The sequence below is a fragment of the Colletotrichum scovillei genome, assembly GCF_011075155.1.
Source record: "Colletotrichum scovillei strain TJNH1 chromosome Unknown Contig00007, whole genome shotgun sequence".
Classification (NCBI taxonomy): domain Eukaryota; kingdom Fungi; phylum Ascomycota; class Sordariomycetes; order Glomerellales; family Glomerellaceae; genus Colletotrichum; species Colletotrichum scovillei.
Genome location: NW_023336265.1, coordinates 38,353 through 58,165, shown reverse-complemented (window position 1 = coordinate 58,165; position 19,813 = coordinate 38,353). Strand labels below are relative to the sequence as shown.

At 49.6% G+C, this 19,813-nt stretch overlaps 8 protein-coding genes across 8 annotated transcripts; 6 read left to right on the top strand and 2 right to left on the bottom strand.

The window, feature by feature from the left end:
- Positions 1-525: 525 nt before the first annotated feature.
- HER10_EVM0001976 (dienelactone hydrolase) lies at positions 526-2,555 on the bottom strand. Its single transcript, XM_035471707.1, has 3 exons — positions 1,954-2,555; positions 1,440-1,883; positions 526-1,304 (listed from the first exon to the last, which is right to left on the bottom strand). The coding sequence occupies exons 1-3, from the start codon at positions 2,273-2,275 to the stop codon at positions 634-636; spliced, it is 1,437 nt and encodes a 478-aa protein (XP_035331248.1). The 5' UTR covers positions 2,276-2,555; the 3' UTR covers positions 526-633.
- Positions 2,556-2,560: 5 nt separating this feature from the next.
- Positions 2,561-4,844, top strand: HER10_EVM0005656 (chromate transport protein ChrA). Its single transcript, XM_035475262.1, has 4 exons — positions 2,561-3,041; positions 3,105-3,152; positions 3,220-3,341; positions 3,408-4,844. The coding sequence occupies exons 1-4, from the start codon at positions 2,919-2,921 to the stop codon at positions 4,693-4,695; spliced, it is 1,581 nt and encodes a 526-aa protein (XP_035331485.1). The 5' UTR covers positions 2,561-2,918; the 3' UTR covers positions 4,696-4,844.
- A 1,552-nt stretch (positions 4,845-6,396) lies between these two features.
- On the top strand, positions 6,397-7,849 carry HER10_EVM0002591 (uncharacterized protein; the record flags this gene model as incomplete). The annotated part of the gene is made up of 3 exons (XM_035472297.1): positions 6,397-6,649; positions 6,742-7,010; positions 7,082-7,849. The coding sequence occupies 3 exons, from the start codon at positions 6,397-6,399 to the stop codon at positions 7,847-7,849; spliced, it is 1,290 nt and encodes a 429-aa protein (XP_035331288.1).
- A 482-nt stretch (positions 7,850-8,331) lies between these two features.
- HER10_EVM0000377 (major facilitator superfamily transporter) lies at positions 8,332-10,387 on the top strand (the record flags this gene model as incomplete). The annotated part of the gene is made up of 7 exons (XM_035470162.1): positions 8,332-8,389; positions 8,450-8,505; positions 8,574-8,644; positions 8,731-9,022; positions 9,096-9,884; positions 9,955-10,059; positions 10,130-10,387. The coding sequence occupies 7 exons, from the start codon at positions 8,332-8,334 to the stop codon at positions 10,385-10,387; spliced, it is 1,629 nt and encodes a 542-aa protein (XP_035331139.1).
- Positions 10,388-11,306: 919 nt separating this feature from the next.
- On the top strand, positions 11,307-12,929 carry HER10_EVM0011333 (amidohydrolase; the record flags this gene model as incomplete). The annotated part of the gene is made up of 1 exon (XM_035480768.1): positions 11,307-12,929. The coding sequence occupies one exon, from the start codon at positions 11,307-11,309 to the stop codon at positions 12,927-12,929; it is 1,623 nt and encodes a 540-aa protein (XP_035331845.1).
- Positions 12,930-13,401: 472 nt separating this feature from the next.
- On the top strand, positions 13,402-15,289 carry HER10_EVM0010013 (uncharacterized protein; the record flags this gene model as incomplete). Its single annotated transcript, XM_035479483.1, has 2 exons — positions 13,402-14,345; positions 14,418-15,289. The coding sequence occupies exons 1-2, from the start codon at positions 13,430-13,432 to the stop codon at positions 15,287-15,289; spliced, it is 1,788 nt and encodes a 595-aa protein (XP_035331755.1). The 5' UTR covers positions 13,402-13,429.
- Positions 15,290-16,181: 892 nt separating this feature from the next.
- HER10_EVM0004183 (uncharacterized protein) lies at positions 16,182-17,300 on the bottom strand (the record flags this gene model as incomplete). Its single annotated transcript, XM_035473835.1, has 1 exon — positions 16,182-17,300. The coding sequence occupies one exon, from the start codon at positions 17,298-17,300 to the stop codon at positions 16,182-16,184; it is 1,119 nt and encodes a 372-aa protein (XP_035331398.1).
- Positions 17,301-17,805: 505 nt separating this feature from the next.
- HER10_EVM0005774 (uncharacterized protein) lies at positions 17,806-19,604 on the top strand (the record flags this gene model as incomplete). Its single annotated transcript, XM_035475378.1, has 4 exons — positions 17,806-18,104; positions 18,202-18,473; positions 18,538-18,911; positions 18,987-19,604. 4 exons carry the CDS (start codon positions 17,806-17,808, stop codon positions 19,602-19,604), a joined length of 1,563 nt encoding a protein of 520 aa, XP_035331495.1.
- Between the last annotated feature and the right edge of the window lie 209 nt (positions 19,605-19,813).

Below are 19,813 nucleotides of genomic sequence, written 5' to 3'. Positions count from 1 at the left end.
CAGGGAGCCAAGGAGGAGGGATCTTCCCAGCGAGTGTGTGCCGGGCTCGTGTGACTTGGCTGCTTGGTTACGTCCATTGGGGGGACGGAATGCGCTAGGTGGAGATGCGGGGCAGCCCAGCCCGACGGCACTAACATTGGATGTATCAAGGATTACGTACTCTGGACTGCATCCTCCGTATCGGAGAGAGAGATAAGCAGCACCTTGATGATGTAAGCAACGCTCCCAAGCCCTCAAGGTCAGCACGTGGGAAGGTAAGGTACCTTACCTAAGTCTTAAGCTTCCCGCGGGAGATGGATCATAATCTCTTATCTAAGGTTTTGTTGCTGCTCGATAACGCTCTGGATAAGATAAGCCCCACGTGAACCAAGTAAGGTAAGCTGATCCTGTTCGAGCTTATTGTCTGAATGTGACTTGGTTATTTTCTGATGTAATGCCATCAATTGGTCTTGGCATCATCGAGGTGCCAATAAGTACTAGATAGATCACCTGCGAACTGTGAAGACAACACAATGACTCAATTAGTGTACGTTGAAGTCTCCGTGCAAAGGAGGATGTAATGAGACTTTGAGTATTGATACAATTCCTCATCTCGTGTGGAATAGGTTCCTTGTAGGACAAGCAAGGCCAGTCCTATGTTGTACTTGTATGCTTCGGCCTTTCCGTTAACGTCTTCGCAGCTAAATCTTCCTCCTTCTGGCTCCCTTTCTGGTCCTTGGTCGTCCCTCCACTGTTTTGCTTGCCTTTGGCTGTCTTTTCATCTCCGACCGCTTCTTCATGCCAGCCCGGCACAAGCTCATTGTCGGCCTCCCCTTCGTTGTCATCCCACCCTCTCAGAACTCTTCTTGCCGCTTCTCTACCGACAACGGGCAGTCTCTCAACGCCAATCTTGCGCCCTGCTTCTGGCACAAGATTCGGGTCTAGCAAGCCAACTTGCACCAACACGCTCGCTTGATCCCAATACACATGCTCGTGGTAGAGTTTGCCTCCTCTCAGCCCAACGATGCTAACGACAAGCACCTCGACTCGTTTGTTTGTTGCTGGAATGCCTGGCAGAATCCATGGCATCTCTTCCGTGTGTTTGAAACGGACGTGAACCTCATCAACGACACGATCAGTCCCGATAGTGCGGGAAATAAGCGTGAGTTTCATTGACGGGGGGTTGTTGAAGAATTGCTTGTAAAACATTGCCAGCTCTTGGGCTCCGACCCCTCCGGTCAATGTCGGCATATGAGTGACGTGGGGCGTCTTGTGTGTTGTGTACGACGAGAGGGTTTGGTTTAGGTTGCGAGTGAAGAACTTGCCTGCAAATAGGTCAGCTTTGAGTCTTGGGTCAGAATATGCCTCACGCCCCTCGGCCCGATATCATGAGGACATCGCAAGCTCGTTCCCCACACAGCGAAGAGCAATTCGTTCAGAAAGTGAGGGGACAAACTGACCCTGCACATTTTGCTCCAACACGAGCTCCAAGTCGGCATGATTATTGAACGCCTTCCTCGCCGCACCAAGGCTTCGGCTCCATGCCAATTCAGCGGAAACTTGGTGGTATTCGTCCAAATCGTGCTCTGCAAAACCGGGCTCCGCATCGTAGGTGTAAGTCGGATACGCCAGCTGCAACATTCCGCCAATGCCCATGCCGTTTTCCACCTTTTTGCGAGTCGTGCGTCGTTTTCCTTGAATCCCGACCATCTGGCTCCGCTTTGTGACACCAATCTCCTCACCCGCGGCGAGATGGACAAGAGCGGAAATGCTGCTGGGAAAGTGACCCTTGGGATCAGGGATCGCCGTTGGGTAGTATGCGATGAGAAGACCCAGCTTGAACTCTGGATTGTTGTCCATGACATGATAGTGTTCAAGACAGGCAGCTGCGGCATCTCCGTATGCTTTTGGATGGTCGGGTGAGCTTTTGTATCTTCAATGTTCTCTTTGATTTTGTAATGGCACTTTACTAACCCACGATTCCAAATGTCTCACAAGGGCCCATATTGGTTTTGCTCAACGATCGGAGTTTGTCCCGGTACTCTTTCGCGTTACCCCCCATTGGGAGGTATTCCACGTCGAAGTCCTCATCGCGCCACTCGTCTAGCGTGAGTTGGTCAAACTCTTCACTTTCCGCACTGATATACAACTTCGGTCGACCTCTTGGGAAGTCCTTGGACAGGAAGTTAGGATCTCTGTGGACCGGGCGGTTCCAATTGTCCGAGACGATGCGCGCATTTCGCCCTTCGGAATCCGGCACAGCGGCCTTGACCAGCTTCGGGATGTCGATATTCATGATTCGTTAATCTCACAGTCTCGGTATACCTAAGTCATGCAGATAATTACTGCTCTATGAAGTGTATAGGAGAGTAGAAACGACTCACTCCCATTTATAATACATCGTGGGAGAACTTGAAATCGCCTGGTTGTGACGTCATGCCTGTCCCCAAGCTGTCGTCCACAGACCCGTTCGTCTGTGGAGTGCATTCACAACCAATCACATCGCGCAAGAGGTGAACAGACGAGGTCTTCTTTGTGAGCGTCACTGTTTCGTGTTCACTTACGTTCGGACTTACCTGAAGGTAGTCCTATTCACAGAAAGATGACAGGTGCACGTTTCCATGCGCCCATCTCAGATCCTTGATACTCTATTTTGTGGAAAGTGAACATAAGACTTTATCTTGGCATGCGCTAAGATGTCACGGGATATGGCGTGCGCTGCGCCAAAATTTAGACAGATTGGGCCACCGAATGCCGGCGAAGATGATGTGCGTGAAGGTGAGATTCTGAAGACACAACTCTCCCTATCATAAGGTGGTCCTAACTAAAGCCATTTCTTTTGGGCATCATTTGACCGGCTCAGCTGTGTGCTTCGCGACAGCGTTGTATCGTGCCCGACGCAAACTTTTATTTACTGTGTCCTGCTCGCTGCTCAAGAAATGCGTGTTCCAACTTGGGAGCATAGCCTACGAGAGAAGGCAGCGCGAATGGCCTGCACCTTCAAAGTCAATTGGCATCTGGGTTTGACGGCGTTTGGAGGGCCTCCAGTGCATTTCAAAATAGTACATAGGGCATCACTATCTCCATCTCATTGAGGGCAGCTACTTACAGGTGGGCTGGGTTAGTTCCATGATCGATTCGTGAGACGTCTGCAATGGGTCGATGATCAAATGGTACGACCTTTTAGTTAAAACTATTCGCGAACCATCGATTTCACTTGCTAATATCATGTTAACCTAGTATCAAGAGCTGTTCAGCATCTCCCAAGCTCTTTCTGGGCCGGCCAGCACCAAGATGCTTTATTGCATCAATCTCATCCAAGACGGCCTCCTCAGCGCCATTTTGGCCTTCATGATCTGGAGGTATGTGCTCCCGGGACTCCTAAGCAATCCACACGATCGCAAACCCGACTTACAATCGCATCCCAGCTTACCCGGTGCCTTGGGAATGTACGGCCTCTCTTTGGGCGTTTCTAATATCGGCTCAAGTCTCCCGCGCGCAGTCTATGCTCTTCTTTCTGGCCTCAACGCTGCCACTGTCGGCATCATCGCCCATGCAGCCGTGGAGCTCTCGGACAAAAGTATCAATGACAAGCTTACAAGGACACTCGTGTTTCTCTCTGCCGCAGCGGGCATAATGTATAACGCGATATGGTTCTTTCCAATACTCATGTGTGCTGCGGGCTGTTCGGCTATCGTACATGACTACCGCTGGATTCAAAAGCCAGCGATGCGGGCCAGAGAGATGATGCGAGCGTTACTCGGCAAGAGACAAGGTGGATCATTCATCCCAACCCGCCAGGGTGTGGACGTTGGCGGTGAAATTCACCTCCCATCAAGTAGGCGAACGTCCACGCCGCAAGACAGAAACGCCGGCCATACGGGAATCTCACTTGCCATTCTCCGGCCTTCATCATCCGAGCATCAGGCCGCCAGTACCTCGCGCACCGAACAGGGTCCAATTGCACCGCCTATGGAAGTCGATGCACGTCGCTCTCTAGCTGGATCCGAGCCGCGGATCATTCCAAGGGAATTTCAACTGCAATTTTCCTGGAAAGCTGGCGCTGCCATCATAGCAACCTTCTTCGCCACTTTCATCACTGTGATGGCCATCCGAGGAATCATCCCAGATCCTCCAGTCCTTTATAAGCTGTTCTCTAATCTCTACCTTGCGGGTACCATTATCTTTGGCGGCGGCCCTGTAGTGATTCCGTTGCTTCGGGAGTACATTGTGGTCGAGGGCTGGGTATCTCCGAGGGATTTTCTAATCGGCCTTGCCATTGCGCAGTCCTTCCCTGGCCCCAACTTCAACTTTGCTGTTTTTCTCGGCGGCCTGACCGCCGCCAATGCGGGATATCCTGCTAGCATAGGCGCTGCCATCGCCTTTTCTGGCATCTTCACCCCGGGACTGGTTCTCGTTCACGGCACAATGGGCGTTTGGGGGGCGTTGCGGAGCAGGCCCTGGGTGAAGGCCATGGTGCGGGGCGTGAACGCCTCAGCCGTCGGGCTTATCTACACTGCAGTCTACCGGATCTGGCAGGTTGGGTACCTTGACGAGGGCTTCCAGTCAGGGAAGAGTTTAGGTGACGACCCATGGTGGGTTGTTGTCACAGCTACTGCGTATGTCGGGGGACGATATTATAAGTTGGCAGCGCCGTTGGCGGTCTTACTCGGGGCGACGATGGGTTTGATTAGGTATGGCGTTGTGTCTACGTAGATGTTAGCTTTAGATTAAGGCGATGAGCTCGAAAAGGGCTTTGGGCTTGCTGCCTGACCTAGCAACTTAGCCCATTCGCCACGACTGTCTTACAGACAAAAGGTGGAGAGAATACAAGAGAACGGAGATAAGCGTCCAATTGTTGGTAGCTTCCCTGTTGACTTGAAGTCAAACCCAGTTGAAATTCTAACTCTGAGCGATGACTTGTAATAATTGCGTAAACAAGCTTGGGGTCGGTCTGAAAACATTGATTGAGGCTCCAGGTTACTATCTGTTGCACGACGTATGAAAAGTGTGTTGATCAGCCCAAGAGGGTTCGAGGTACTGGGTGGACGAGCATGGAAGAAATGCAGAGACATTTTGAGACCTCTTCGCTCAGTTGATATCAGCGATATCTCATCGCCGCTCAGGAGATCACCTTATACCCTTCATCGTTGGCCAATCTTCCACATTCTATCAATTCTTCTCCTCTCGGTGCATGTATCTGTGATACCCCAATGCTGTTCCTAACACAGAATGGTTTTGAATATTCCCGTACTGATCAATATTCACTGTCAGAGTGACAACAAAGTTATCAGTATCCTTGAAATCTTTACGCTCAGTCCATGGCGAACAATTAGGTAGAACTCACAAACGCGTCAAGCCTCTCACTGCCCGGAGTAATTGGTAATCTTAGTGCTGCTGCCATTGTTGGTTGACCTTTTGGAGCACGATGAACTTTCAATCTGACACAAAAGATTGTTCAATATTCTACTTAGGGATGATGGATATTCTCTCTAGTGTTTATTGTACATCCCGACTGATGCTCGATCAACTCAGCCGGCACAGCAACCACGGAGGTGAGGGAGACAGCGAACAAGAACATGTGACACGTTTGCATTCTACATCAATGACTAAGTCGTGTGGCGCAATTTGAGGATGATGCGGATGATGGTTCTTCTACTCAAATTTGCGTGATAAATTCATCTAAATGATGCAGCAAAACGAATGAGACGACATTTATCTTGTACTGTATGAGGTAAGGTACTCGGAATCAGCTTGCGGAAGGGTTGAGACGGCAGTATCAAAACCTGTCTACAGACTTTCTTCGCACTCAAGGATTTGCGGCAGCTTGGTTCGCTTCAAATTCACAACTTGTCGAGGATTGCAGGCTCCGTATAAGGGAGCAGATTCGAGGTTGATTCTTTTGACTTATGAAGCAACCGGCTTCACCCACGTGCTGAAGACTATTGTTTTTCTTTTGCACATAGGTAGCTGAACCCGGGACTCAACGAAAGCCGCACTATCACCGGCCATCCACAAGACGTCTTACTAAGCAGTCCCATGGTTTACCGCACTACACAACCCAAGCCGACTTGTGAAGTCAAGCGACTGACTCAACTCCTTTGGACACCTCCCCATCGAAGACTCCTTCTTTCAGCAAATCAACCCCAACATCGATAAACTGGGTGCAAGCTCTCTGCAAACATGTCGCGATCCCGGAGCGGGTGCCTAACTTGCAAACGGCGCCATCGCAAGTGCGACGAGACCAAGCCCGAGTGTCTGCAATGTCTCGGTCAGGGTATGAAATGCGCGGGCTACAATGTCGTATTGCGTTGGGATGCCGGCATCGCTTCACGGCGCCGGTATATTACAGGAGCGCCGGAACCGTCAGAGACGCTCCATATCGAGCATATCGAGCCTACAGAGACGACAAGGCCGATGAGGCGCACGTCTAGAGAACCATCTAGTGAGGTAGTTTCGTCGGTCGAATTGGCAATCCCACCAGAACGAGACTTCAGAGGAAAGAAAGGTGTCCCCCAAAAGCCGATTCCAGTGGTTCGCTCTCCAGATCCTGAGATGCCCAGTATATTATCTGAGGCCTTCCAGACGTCCCTGCAACCCCCCATGTCCTCACTAGAGGGATTTTCATGGGCGGGTTGGACAGAGCAGGATCGAGATCTTTACGAAAGATGTACGTCTTCGATCCAAATCATTGTCAACTCAAGGCCGCGGACGAATATTTTCCATGGGCTAAAAGACTTCTGGGCTAACAAACCTTGTCAGTTGATCAAAGCACCATCTTCCTTCTATATTCAACTCATCGAGATGACTGGTTCCGAACAAATCTTCGCCACCTCGCGAGTGACTCGGAAGCCCTTTGCTCTATTCTCATAGCCACTCATCTCTATGTGTCAAGCCCAGACAATCCTTCATCACTGTTCGAGGAGTATTACGTTCGCGGGCTACAATTATTCCGTAAACAGCTTGAGAATCACGACGGCAGCATCAATGTTGGAGTGATGTACGCCGGGCTGTTCATTTGCACGCTTAATGTGAGCCCCCCCCTGAAGGACCTGTATTTGATTGTCGTTTATATTCTAACAATTCCCTTCAACCAACATAGCTTTTCCAAGGCACACCGTGGTCGGTTCATTTGGAACTAATAATGACCGTCTATGGCCTAGGAGGGAATTTGCACGCGTCTGCAGTCCTGGACAATCCAGAGACCCACTTTCCCCTTGAACTCATGGCAGTGATGGACATACCGACGTTCGTCCGCGGCCGTTCCACCATGACACTGTGCCTGTGGCAGAGATTGAGACAGGGCAAGAGAGCCAACAATACGGAGCAGGATGATGGGATTGAAGGAGTTACTAGTTTGCCCAGGTCACTTCTCGATATCTTCTCGTCTATCCAGAACGAAGCTTCAGAAAGTGCCTTCATTTCATGGCCAGGAGAGGTTGGAGAAATACCTCAAATCCATTTATGGGAAGCTTATCGCTTTGCGGGGATCCTTACTGGTCGGCGACTGAGGAAAGACCCATGTCTTTCATCGCTGGCTCTATCCACGGAGGTCATCGTCGGCCGCCTCGTGGCAGCCATTGATGCCCTCTGCGACACGCGGAACCGACCCGAGTATAGCCACTTGCTCACATCTAACTCGCTCCTATATCCATATGTCGCGGCACGGCTAGAAGTTGCCATCTTGCGACGTCGGCCCTCCTGGATGGAGTCGCTGCGCCGAGCTTGCGGTATTTGTCAACCCTACGGCAAAACCGCGAACGCAGATAACATTGCACGCATGCTGGATGAGGCTTGGGAGGTGGGCGACGATGATTACGACATTGATGAGCAAGCCAAACGGAGAAATGCGGAGATCGCACTTTTTTGAGCGACCGTCTCCTGGGCTCAAGACACGGATTAGTGGATGGGATTTGAAGGTTCGACGACTCCATAGTTGCACTGGCGCGATCCGGTAATTATCGAAATTCTGTTTAGCTCGCTCCCCAGGGTAAAATGACAAGGGTTCGCCGGGTACGTTAAACCGTTTTAAGTATGTCTAAGAGCCAATGATGTGTCTGCTCTTTATCGTCCTTCAAGGAAGCGGGTCATCGCTAACTAATACCCCAGATCCGAGTTGGAGTGGAGTTAGTGCTTATCATTCAGCAGCCAAAATTGGACGTCCAGTTAATGCTCTTAACGAGGAAAATGGACACCTGGGCTCCGAGTTCTGAAATATTCAAAAGAATGGATGGCCCTAGACTGTGATTGTCGAACGTGGCACTTGTTGAGGAGGTCCAATTCTAAGGCCCTCTCATTCATAACACTGACATTGAATCTTACGCGATTAGAAACTCGTCAACAAGCAGTACCATGGATGGGCCCCAAGGAGACACGTACCTTCCTCCTGGCAGTGCAAGACTTTTGTCAGGTCAGTTCTTGACCTTCCGCTGTCTCAAGCATGCTGTACTGACATCGTTTGTCATAGAAGAAGAATCCACTCTAGTCCTAATTCCCACGCCAACCTCAGACCCCAATGACCCCTTGGTAAGTCGTTTGCGGCTGTTGTCTGTTAGCTTAAGACTTTGTCAACTGCCAAACTGACTTTGTTCAAGAATTGGAACCTGACCCGAAAATGCGTCAACACTATTTTCGTGCTTGCTGTCACTGTGGCAGTCTTCGCTGCGTAAGACCCCTCTCCCCCCTCTATGCCACATTTCTTGGGGCATTTCAATCAATTGAGTAACTATTCCAATAACGCTCGGCCTTTAGAATGACTATGCAGATGGTTTTCTGGCAGCAAATGACGGTCGAGCTGGATATGACCTACGACGAACTCAACGCAGGTGTTTCTTTCAATGTCGTCGGACTCGCCCTCGGATGCCTTTGCATCATTCCCTTCACAAAGAAGTACGGTCGACGATCTACCTACATCTTATCGACCGCTGTAATGGCTGCAACGTCCTGGTGGAGCAGCCGATTGCGTACGGTTCCCGAGATGTATTTCACGAATCTACTCTATGGCTTGGCTGGATCAACAAACGAGACCATAGCCGAGATGACGGTATGCCTGACATATGCCCACATTGATTACCCATGGTAATTGAAGTCCACTAACACGCTTCTTTTCTTGCCAGATTGCAGATCTCTTCTTCGTTCATCAGCGAGGCCTGGCAAACGGCTTTTACATCACCGCCGTCATGATCGGGAATTTTCTCGCCCCCACACTCGCCGGTCTCCAAGCAGCCTCGATGGGTTGGCGATGGGCCTACTACACTGTCGGGATCTTCCTGACGCTCTTGTGCCTCTTGTTTTTGTTTTTCTTCGAAGAGACCAAGTATGTGCCAATCTCTGTTGGATCCTCAACCACCGAAACTCCAGATTTGGAGGAAGTAGCGAATAGACTGCACGAAACGAAGTGTGGCTCAGCCGCAGCAAACTCTGCCAGCGATATTAAACCTTTTGAGACACATCCTATTCAAGACATCGAACGGGCCGAGCAGTCAACCCCGCTGCCCAATACGTACCGTCAACGTATGCGTCTGTCCACGACAACGGACGAACCACTGGTCTCCAGCTACATTGCGCCTTTCAAGATGGCCCTCTTTCCGCACGTAGTCTTCTCAGCAATCCAATGTGCCAATGCCGTGGCATTTCTGGTCGCGCTGACAAGCTTAAACTCCATCGTTTTCGCTGCTCCACCATACAACTTCAACACAGCCGGGGTGGGTCTAATGCTCATCGGCCCATTCGTTGGCAACATGATCGGCAGTCTGTACGGCGGAATATTCGGTGACTACGTTGTTGTCAGACTCGCGCGTAAGAACCGGGGTATCTTTGAGCCTGAAATGAGACTCTACGTACTCTTGCTACCTGCGTTGATCATGGGCGCCGGAATGATAATATTTGGTTTTACGGCAGATTTGGTGAGTATGAATCATATTGTGTGATAAAAAAAGGATGGAGAATAAAGTGGCTAACCATAGAGTCTCTCAGGGAATGCACTGGATATATCCGAGTATCGGTGGTGCTTGCTTCGCTTTCGGCATGAGCTCCATGATGGACGTTAGTTTCACGATCATCATTGACACCTATAAAGCCGTGAGTCACTCTAAGTAAAGAAAGATGCCATGGAGCAGGGTTGAATTTATAGAGTAACTGACCGGCATAGGCTACCGCGGACTCCTTTGTGTTCATTACGTTCATCCGCAACGCGGGGACTATTGGGGTGCCCTTTGCCATAGTACCATGGCTTAGCTCAATGAGTCTCACTAATATTTGTATTATATGTGGCTGCATATCTAGTTCTGTTTGCTTGCTCTTCATTCCATTGCTCATCTGGGGACGACGCATTCGGATTGCATCGCACGCGAGATACCAAAAGATTGTGGCTGAAGGGGGGGGTATTGAGGGCTCCGGAAGAGCTTAGGAAAGAGAGTCAATGCCGCTTGTAGGCTTGCAGTATGCACTATGTTGGGGTTGAGAAGCCCATCTTTAAATACAATAAGTTTTGCAATCCTATTTTTAAGTTCGTTTCACCTTGGTTCCGCAGCCTTGTCGACCGCGACTGAATGCGTCTTGCTATGCGAGACTGTAGTGTTGAAGACTCCAAAACCCCATGGCAGAAAACCCGCCAACAAATTGCTCAACTGACCAAGAGATTGCGAGATACAGGCGGATAGGGAATTCAGATCACGAGATGAGCCGTTGGACAGAACCGACGCAGCGGGATAACGTTTTACGCCCACATTAGATCAGTGACACATCCAATTTGACAAGCGAAATTTCAACAAGGCGATGGTAGCTAAATCTCAGACTCGAGATATCATTGACTACCGAATCAGGGTCACAAAAAACAACAATATGGCACGAAGCGAGTAATGTAACCGCTCAGTAAGTAAGAGAAGTACTTGAGCTGAGATGATAAGAAGGCCATGTGTGATTGGCTCCTAAACTTGCCTAAAACAGTTTCGTGGCCCACAATTTCAGTTCAGCGATGAGCAGGGATTCAACCAAGTACCTAGCACATTCGAGTTTCCAACTATGTGTCGCCACCTCGTGTCACCAAGTCACCTTGCTGCGAGATCCCGAAGTCGGCGAGTCGGGAATAGAGAATAGAGAATCTTATTTCAGACTCCGATTAATGCCTTGGATGGGACAGGGTTTGTATTAGCCCCAACTCGGGCTAATAAATTCCGCACCTTCCCATCATCTCAATGGTCCGTAGAAACACTCACAAACTCCAGATCACGAGACTCGGGCGAAGCTGAAGTGGTAAGACCTTCTGAAACTAAGAATCCTACTCAGAAACTGACCATGTTGTTTTCCAGTGCACGAGGTACCTCAACATGCGGACTCTTATCCAGAACGCCCGTATGATCACCACAGACACCAAGGGACCACGAGAACTGTGCTGTTTGGCAGTCAATGACCACACTATTCAACACATTGGCCACCTTGACGATGCTTCCATCCAGAACTTCTTACGCCATGGAGAAGAAGTTCAGATAGTTGACCTTCAAGGGCGCGGTATCATGCCTTCGTTCATCGATGGGCATACCCACCTACTCCAATTCGGGATTTCCCTGTCCAAAGTTTCTCTGGGAAATTGTGCCAACCTGGAGGAGATTCGACAGGTTATTCAATCAACTGCACAAGAGGAACCAGATGCGCAACGCTTGATGTTTCAGGCCTGGAAGCAATCGGCCACTGGAAGTCTCGTCAGTAGCGAAATGCTGAACGATCTTAGCGAACGTCCGATTTATATTGAGTCGCATGACTTACATGCCGTGTGGTGTAACGCGGCCGCTGTGAGAGAATTGGAGATCCCCGACGAGGACATACCTGGCGGTCGAGTTCATCGCACTGCTGATCACTTGCCAACCGGCTTGTTCGAAGATGCTGCTGTCCTTGGCATTATTTGGCCGTTTTTGACACAATGCTTGACACACGAAGAGAAGTTGGACCGACTCCGAGAAGCCATAGAAACATACAATCGCGCTGGTTATACTTCGGCCATTGACATGGCGGTCGACGAAGATTACTGGAATTTACTACGAGAGCTTTATGAGAAGGGAGAGCTCAACCTTCGCTTGGCCGTCCACTTTTTGGTCTCACCGACGGGCTCGACAGAGTCTGATGTAGAGCAAGTGAGACATGTCAGTCAGCTTCACGAAGCGTACAACATCTTGACGTCTCCAGATTTTCGGGTTGCGGGTATCAAGCTCATGTGCGACGGCGTCATTGATTCATGCACAGCTGCTATTTCTGAACCGTATAAGTCGACTGGACAGTCCGTACAGCCCTACTGGACCGCAGAAGCTCTGAGCGAGGTCCTGACCGCGGCAGATGATGGCATGCTGCAAGTCGCAATGCATGCCATTGGAGATGAGGCGGTGACTATGGCAATCAACGGCTTGGAGGCGCTGGGTACGACGGGGAAACGGCATCGCATCGAACACTTGGAAGTCACCAAGCCCGAAGATGCCAAGCGACTTGGGCGCTTGGGCATCACTGCCTCTATACAGCCCGTTCATTGCGATCCCATCCAGAACATCGACTGGACACCGCTCATCGGACAAAAACTATGCGGTCGAGCCTTTGCATATCGAGAGTTCGCGGACCACGGGGCTCGGATCGCTATTGGTAGCGATGCGCCTACAGCTCCTCACTCGCCGTGGAATAATCTCTTCAACGCAACAACTCGCAAATCTTATAATAGGCCGTATGAAGAGGAAACGATGAATGCGGAATTCAAGCTCACGCTCGTCCAAGCATTGGCGGCTACCAACATCGGCGCCGCCTACTCTTGCTTTGCGGAGGACATGGTCGGAAGCCTTGAAGTGGGAAAACGAGCTGATTTCATCGTCCTTGATCCGATAGGTGACTGGAAGGGGGAACCATTGTCACTTTTATCATGTAATGTAACGAGCACTTGGCTGGGCGGGCGGAAGGCTTGGTCCAAAGACTAAGGTAGGAGATAGGAAAGGATGAATCCTGCAGCCCGAGAGCCCATTTATCGCGTCGATGCCCCAGCTAGCAGATCTGTAATGGGCACTGTTACCTTCCTTAAGAGATCAACATTTTCTTGTGCGATGAACCATTTGTAGATAGCCTAGTAGTATAGATGGAGTCAAATCCCCTTGCGTGCGATTGCTGTGATTACAGAATCGATGTGGTCATATATACCGCTAGACATGCAGGAATCATTCGTGTCGGTGACCTATGCTGACCACGTGCAGTGCGACCTTCTTGATTTGGAATGATGCATTCTTTATCAACACCCTTCCGAAGGATCTAGTTAATATTTGTAGCCAATTAAGTGCCCCAATTGGCGTTGCTGCCTAAAGTGGTGTCGTCAAACACAGACTTTTGAGATGCCGAATCTTATGGCCATAGAACTTAAGTATTAATGGACTTCCCAATGCTTCTGTAAATGGGTAAGACATAGTCAAGCCCATTACCTGCAAAGATGGAGGTCGAGGTTTTTGACGTGATCATCGTCGGCGGTGGCACAGCCGGATGCGTGCTTGCCTCCCGGCTCTCCGTTCGGCAAGACCTAAAAGTCCTCCTACTGGAGGCTGGAAGCAACAACATCAACGAAGAAAAGGTCACGACACCCTTGCTGAGTCGAAGAATGTTTGGAGATCCGAAGTATGATTGGTGTTCAGAATCCTCACCGCAGAGTGGCATGAACGGACGTGTCTTCCAGCATACAAGAGGCAAGATGCTTGGAGGAAGCAGTGGAATCAACTCCCACAGTCTAGTGTTCCCAAACAAAGCTATGCATGAGGCATGGGCCGAAATATCGGGAGATGAGCGATGGAGCTGGGAGAAGATCAAAGACTACTACCGCGCATTCCATACAGAGCAGGTTCAAGGCATGTCAAAACAGGACCGTCAAAGCCAAGGGCCTATTCAAGCATCTTATCCAAAAGAGCTGAATGCTTTACAGAATGCCTGGGAAGAGGTATTTGACGACTTAGGCGCAAAATCTGACCATGATGGCCCATCTGGCGAAGCGCTTGGGGGTTTCACAACCACCAATGCAATCGATAGCCGCCCTGGCCAAGGCGTGAGAAGCTTCGCAGGGAACGCTTACCTCCAACCGACTTTGGACCGAAAGAATCTTGTTGTCATCTCCGGAGCAGAGGTCGAGAGGATCGTGTTTGAAGGCGATTCTAACACCGATGAAGGAAAGTTATGTGCGATTGGCGTAATCTATGAGAAGGCGCACAAATCATCGCTAGTCAGAGCAAACAAGGAAGTCATCATCTGCGCAGGCGCCCTGGGCAGCCCCAAGATTCTTGAGCAGTCCGGAATCGGTAATCAACAGATTTTGGAGCCTTTGGGTATTCAATGTTTGGTGAACTTGCCTGGCGTTGGGGGTAAGTGCATACATACACTGACAGGGTGCATACAATGTTCTGTTGTCACTCATGCTGACTGCAGCATCCCAGAAAATCTTCAAGACCATCTTAACTTTGGACCAAGCGTCGAGGTGAAGCCCGAAATTGAAACGATCGACATCAACTTCAGAGACCCCAAAGTTCCTGCAGCCCATCGCGCAGAGTATGACGAGAAAAGAACTGGACCTCTCGCGGAAGGGGCGGCGTACAGTTTCGCTCATTGGCCTCTGCAGCTCTTCAACTCGCAAAACGAAGAGAAGGAGTTAAGGGAGCTTCTCCAACGTTCACCTCACGTCGGCAATGAAGCTACCAAGATACATCACGAATTCATCAATCGGATGATCCTCGACGACCATGAGGCGAGCGCAACCGTATTCATGATACGGGTGCAAAGATACACCAGCCGCGCCAGCCCTGCCCCAGGTAACTACATGACCATAGTAGCTATGCTGGCTCACCCCTACAGTCGAGGATCCTGTCACGTCGAGACTGCGGATTGGCATGATCAGCCGAAAATAGACTGCTCTTATCTCTCGAATTCCCTCGACATTGAAATCCTCGCGCGTCATGTTCAGCAAATTGACAAATTGTTGGCTAGGGACGCGCTCAGTGGCTTATTGAGAACGAATGGCAACCGTCTCCCAACAGCAGTGGCACCTCAGAATTTGGCAGAGATCAAGGAGAACATTCGAAGTTTCGGTGCTACAAATTACCACCTCTGTGGCACATGCGCAATGATGAGGGAAGAATTTGAAGGCGGCGTTGTAGATGGGGAGCTTCTCTTACGTGGCACAACGAACGTTCGTGTGTGCGATGCTAGTATTTTCCCGATCATACCGCGAGGGAACATACTAAGCACAGTCTATGCAGTGGCAGAGAAAGCGGCGGCATTCCTTTTAGAAACTTACAGCTCCAAAAGCTGATAGCTACATTCTATTAAACTAGTTACTTAGTATAGAGGAATTACTCTATCTAAATATAGAAGTCTTCGTGACTGTTACTGGCCCTAAATATTTTTGATCATTTGCCTCTTCTATTTTATTTTTGATAATTTAAGACCATTATAAAGAATTCTAAGTTCTTTTTGAATGACAACTCTTTAATAGATTAATTTCAATATCTTCTAGTATTTTCATATAAATTAATATTATTTTATTGCTATTTACTCTATTTAGAAAGCTAGTAAGAGTAAAAGTCTTAAATTAAACTTGATTTACTTCATTAGAGTCGTGATTTACATAGTATCTAAGAGTTTAGTTGAGAAAGAATTATTATTATGATATAGTAAGTACTTGTCTGGGCGGGCGAAAGATTTAGTCAAAGTACTAACATACAGAAAAGTTGGCTTGCCATCCCGAAGCCCTTTTGTTTACTTATGAAGTGGAACGAAAACATTTGATTGATAAAGCAGCTAACAAAATAATTACCGACGCTGAAGACTGGGCGGGAATGAGACGCGTCCAACATGGCTATTCTCGAGGCGGCATTCGTCAGCCTCACTACCAGTGATTTCTCGGGATAGTTATAGAGCGGAAATATCAAGCTAAGCGGTACTTGGGGATGTCATCTGACGTTTTCCTATGTGTCACGCCATACCAAAGAGCGTCCATTCCCCATTTGGAGCCTTGAAGTGAATTTACAACTTCTGACCTACTCTGTTGGACGAAGGGATAGGTAGTCATGGCTCATCTCTGCGACCGATGCTTGGATATTACCGATGACGTAGGATTGGTGCTTAGCGACCTAGACTAGCGATGCGTTTCATTCAGGACTTGAAGGTTCTAGAACTTGTCGGACAATTTTGACAGTTAATATTCATATTCTAGCCTCTCGAATAGCCAACGCAAATGACCCCGCCGCCCCTGGCCCTAAGACTACAGTCGCCACAGTGAGATAAATCAGTTCCTGAGACTCGTTCGGAGACACCGTCCCTTCCGCTCTCATTTTTTCAATCTTTTCAACCCCATCCTTTCGCGAGAGAAGTAGATGCGCAAACACAATAGTGGTGAGACATAGGACTATCCAATCCCACTGCGAGAACAGGTGAAGATTCTCCAGCAGCGCAGTGTACTCGACAGATGTAACCTCATTTTTGATCAAGGACTCGTATGGGTCTTCAAAGCCTCGAGCCGGAAGGAACAGCCTCAGGATCGATGCGTCGATATCTTGTGTGAGTAGCGAGCCGACCGAGGTATAGAAGTGCACGGCTGAAGCGACGATACCGGCAAGTATGAGGGATGCGACTACCCACTTCCTTGCCTCTTTCACAGATGACTGCGTTGTGCCTGTAAATTTGCGAGGGAAAATTGACACAAGGCTGAGATGGAACGCCATGGCAAATACGGGGGCCACCTGGAAGAGTGCAATGCATCCATGGTGCAGGCTACTGCCCCCATTTCCACTCCACGCGGGTGCAAACACGAGAAGCGGTTGAAGCAAGATGACTAGTGTCGTCAGCGGGAATGCCGCCGCTTCGTGCCAGGGCATCGAGGCATCGCGGACGCGGGCTGTGCTGCTGCAGACTGCGTATAGATATAGCGGTAGGATGATCGCGGCGCCGTTGGCGTTGCAGAGCACCAAGACCCAAGCCGGATATTTCAAAAGCAGGGAGCGAACGCTTCGACGCCTCGATTCAATGAGAACCCAGAGATTCGCGCATGCAACGGCGTAATTGATGTCGAAAAAAAGGAGGCGCGGGCCGGATGTGCGGGCGTTTGTGAGCACATCGTAAAAGGCGGAGAGGAGTGTGAGCTGGGCGTCTACGGCGGCCAGTCCTGTGTATGAGGAGCGGAGGGGACGGTCATCTGGGAAGCGCAGGGTGCTAGTAACTGTTTCAAGGCGTGCAAACATGCCGTTGAATAATGCGAAGCCCCAGAGACCCCATACTCCTAGAGCACTTAGATAGAGAAGTTGTGTCTTTGAGGTTTGAAACATGACAACGCAGGCAAGACAGTTTATTCACAAGAGGCGTTGGTAAGTGCTAAGTGTGAATTCTTGTGCTAGAGTAAATGACTCAGGAGACGCGAAATCGAGGCAGGTATTATGATCTTGTCTGTCTGTACATACCCGACCGGGCCTTATGGTGACTGCCGGCCAGCATGGGGGTGACTTAACCCGCCCCGGTAGTGTCGGGTGTCAGCCGCCAAGAAACGGGACAAAACGGCCGCTCTCTCATCATTGGCTGCGTTTCTCGGCCCCGATCTTTTGATCGGTTGAGCGGGGACAAGGCCGATGGGCCCGCTCGAAGGTCGATTCCGCCGAGTCCGGCCACATTGATTTTCGTCAGTGATGATGACATGCCGCAAGTATTACCAAAATCCAAGATTGTATGCATTGCATTCAAATGAAAAAACTTAACATCATCTTCGGCGCAAACATTTCATTTTCGTTGCTATTGATCAAGACATCATCATTTTTACTTGCCGATATTGAATACACCATGACAGACGGCTCTACCTCCTTCAAAGTGATTATTGTTGGCGCGGGCGTCACGGGTCTCACATTGGCCCACTGCCTCGTCAAGGCGAACATCGACTTTGTCTTATTGGATAAAGGCATAGTAGCTCCGAGTTTCGGAACGACCATCACACTTCAGCCGCACGGGTGCAGAATCTTGCACCAGTTGGGCTGTCTAGATGCCGTGATGGCCACGTGCGATGTCATGGGCGGAGCGCAGTGTCGCGACCCTTCTGGCAGAACCTTTGCTTCGAATGACTTTTTCGGTGTCGTCAGGAAATTGTCAGTTCTATGTTGCCATCGTCTCGCGAGTCGCTAGGTATCCGATGACGCGGAAGACAAACTGGCTATAGTAAGACATGCTGATTTCGGGATATAGCGCCGGCTATGATACTAGGACCCTGGATCGGCAGGTTTTCTTACGCAAATTGTATGAAAGGCTGCCAGATCATTCCAAAGTACACGAGAAAGCACGCGTTCAGGAGATTACTGAAGAAAGCTCCAAGACTCGCGTCATCCTAGCAGATGGGCGTGAATTCGTTGGGGACGTAGTGGTTGGTGCAGACGGTGTTCATTCCAAGGTTCGCGAAATCATGTGGGACAAGGCAAACGCGGCCAATCCCGGCATGATTACAGTTGAAGAGAAGCGAGGTAGATAAAAGGCTCTTTTTTGACCATCAACAAACCAAAGGCTGCTAACAACTTGCCTACAAAGCAATGGTAACCCAGTATAATGCCATCGTCATGGCATCGTCTCCCGTACCTGGTTTGGGTTCCCACGATATGGAAGTTACCTCAAACGATAAGTTCTCTTTCCTGCTCCTGTGCCAGCCGGAGTGGATATCGATCATTGTACACAACAAGTTGCCCGAGGAACAGCACTGCACCTGGCCCACACGTCGGCGATATACCGAATCTGATATGGAGGCTTTGGTCAGCAAGATCTCTGAGTACCCTGTCACGGAGACCGTTGTTTTTGGAGAGTTGTGGAAGAGGCGCCTCAAGGCACAAATGATTTCCCTGGAGGAAGGCGTACTGGAGAATTGGTTCTTTGGGAGGATTGTCTTGGCTGGAGATGCTGTCCATAAGGTAAGATTGCAATCTCTATGCATCATTGTGTGTCTTTCGTACTCGGGGCTGATACGTCATGTTCTCATGACAAAGGTTACTCCAAACTCGGCTCTGGGTGGCAATACAGCGATGGAAGACGCTGTCACACTCGCAAACGCAATCCACGCCCTTCTCGGCACGCATTCCAATAAAAACCCGAGTGATGTTGAGCTGCGCGATGCGATGCGGGACAAGTATCAAAACGCTCGTGTCGACCGTGCTCGGGTTATTGTGAAGGTCGGGGGTGATCTCACGAGGCAACAGGCTTATGACGGTTGGAAGGCCTACTTCGTGCAGCGGTGGCTGACGCCCATCGTGGGCCTTGACACTCTTGCAAAGAATATTGCTGGATTGTGTGTTACGGCGCCAAAGCTTACTTATGTGGACTTTGATGAGAAGAGGGGGATTCTAGGGTGGCAGGATACACTGTCTGCTGTAAAGGAGAGGGAAGCTCGAGAAGATGATGAAAGACTCAACAGTGGACCTTCGTGGGGTGACTTGAACGGGGGCTTTGAGTCTGTCTTCCCGCAGGTGCTAGCAGTTTTAGTTGCTTTGTGGTTGACTATTTGTGTCTTTCATATTGTCTTCTCCAGACAGTCGATACCTGGTTTTGGTAGGGAAATTTGGCAAATCGATGGAATGGAGAATGGCACTTTCGGACTTGCAGCATGATATAACCGAGGCCAGTTCTAGACTCTTGTAAGCATAGTCAGAAGTTGTTTAGTTCCAGGAAGCAGCTTTTGGATTATCACGAGTTGATGATAGCATGATTTTGCAGCCGTTACATCCATATTATAACCGAAAGTGAGATCACTTGCTTGTATTCCCAGTTCCAGTAAGTGATGCTGATTTTATGACTTTACTAAATCCAGGAGTCAGTT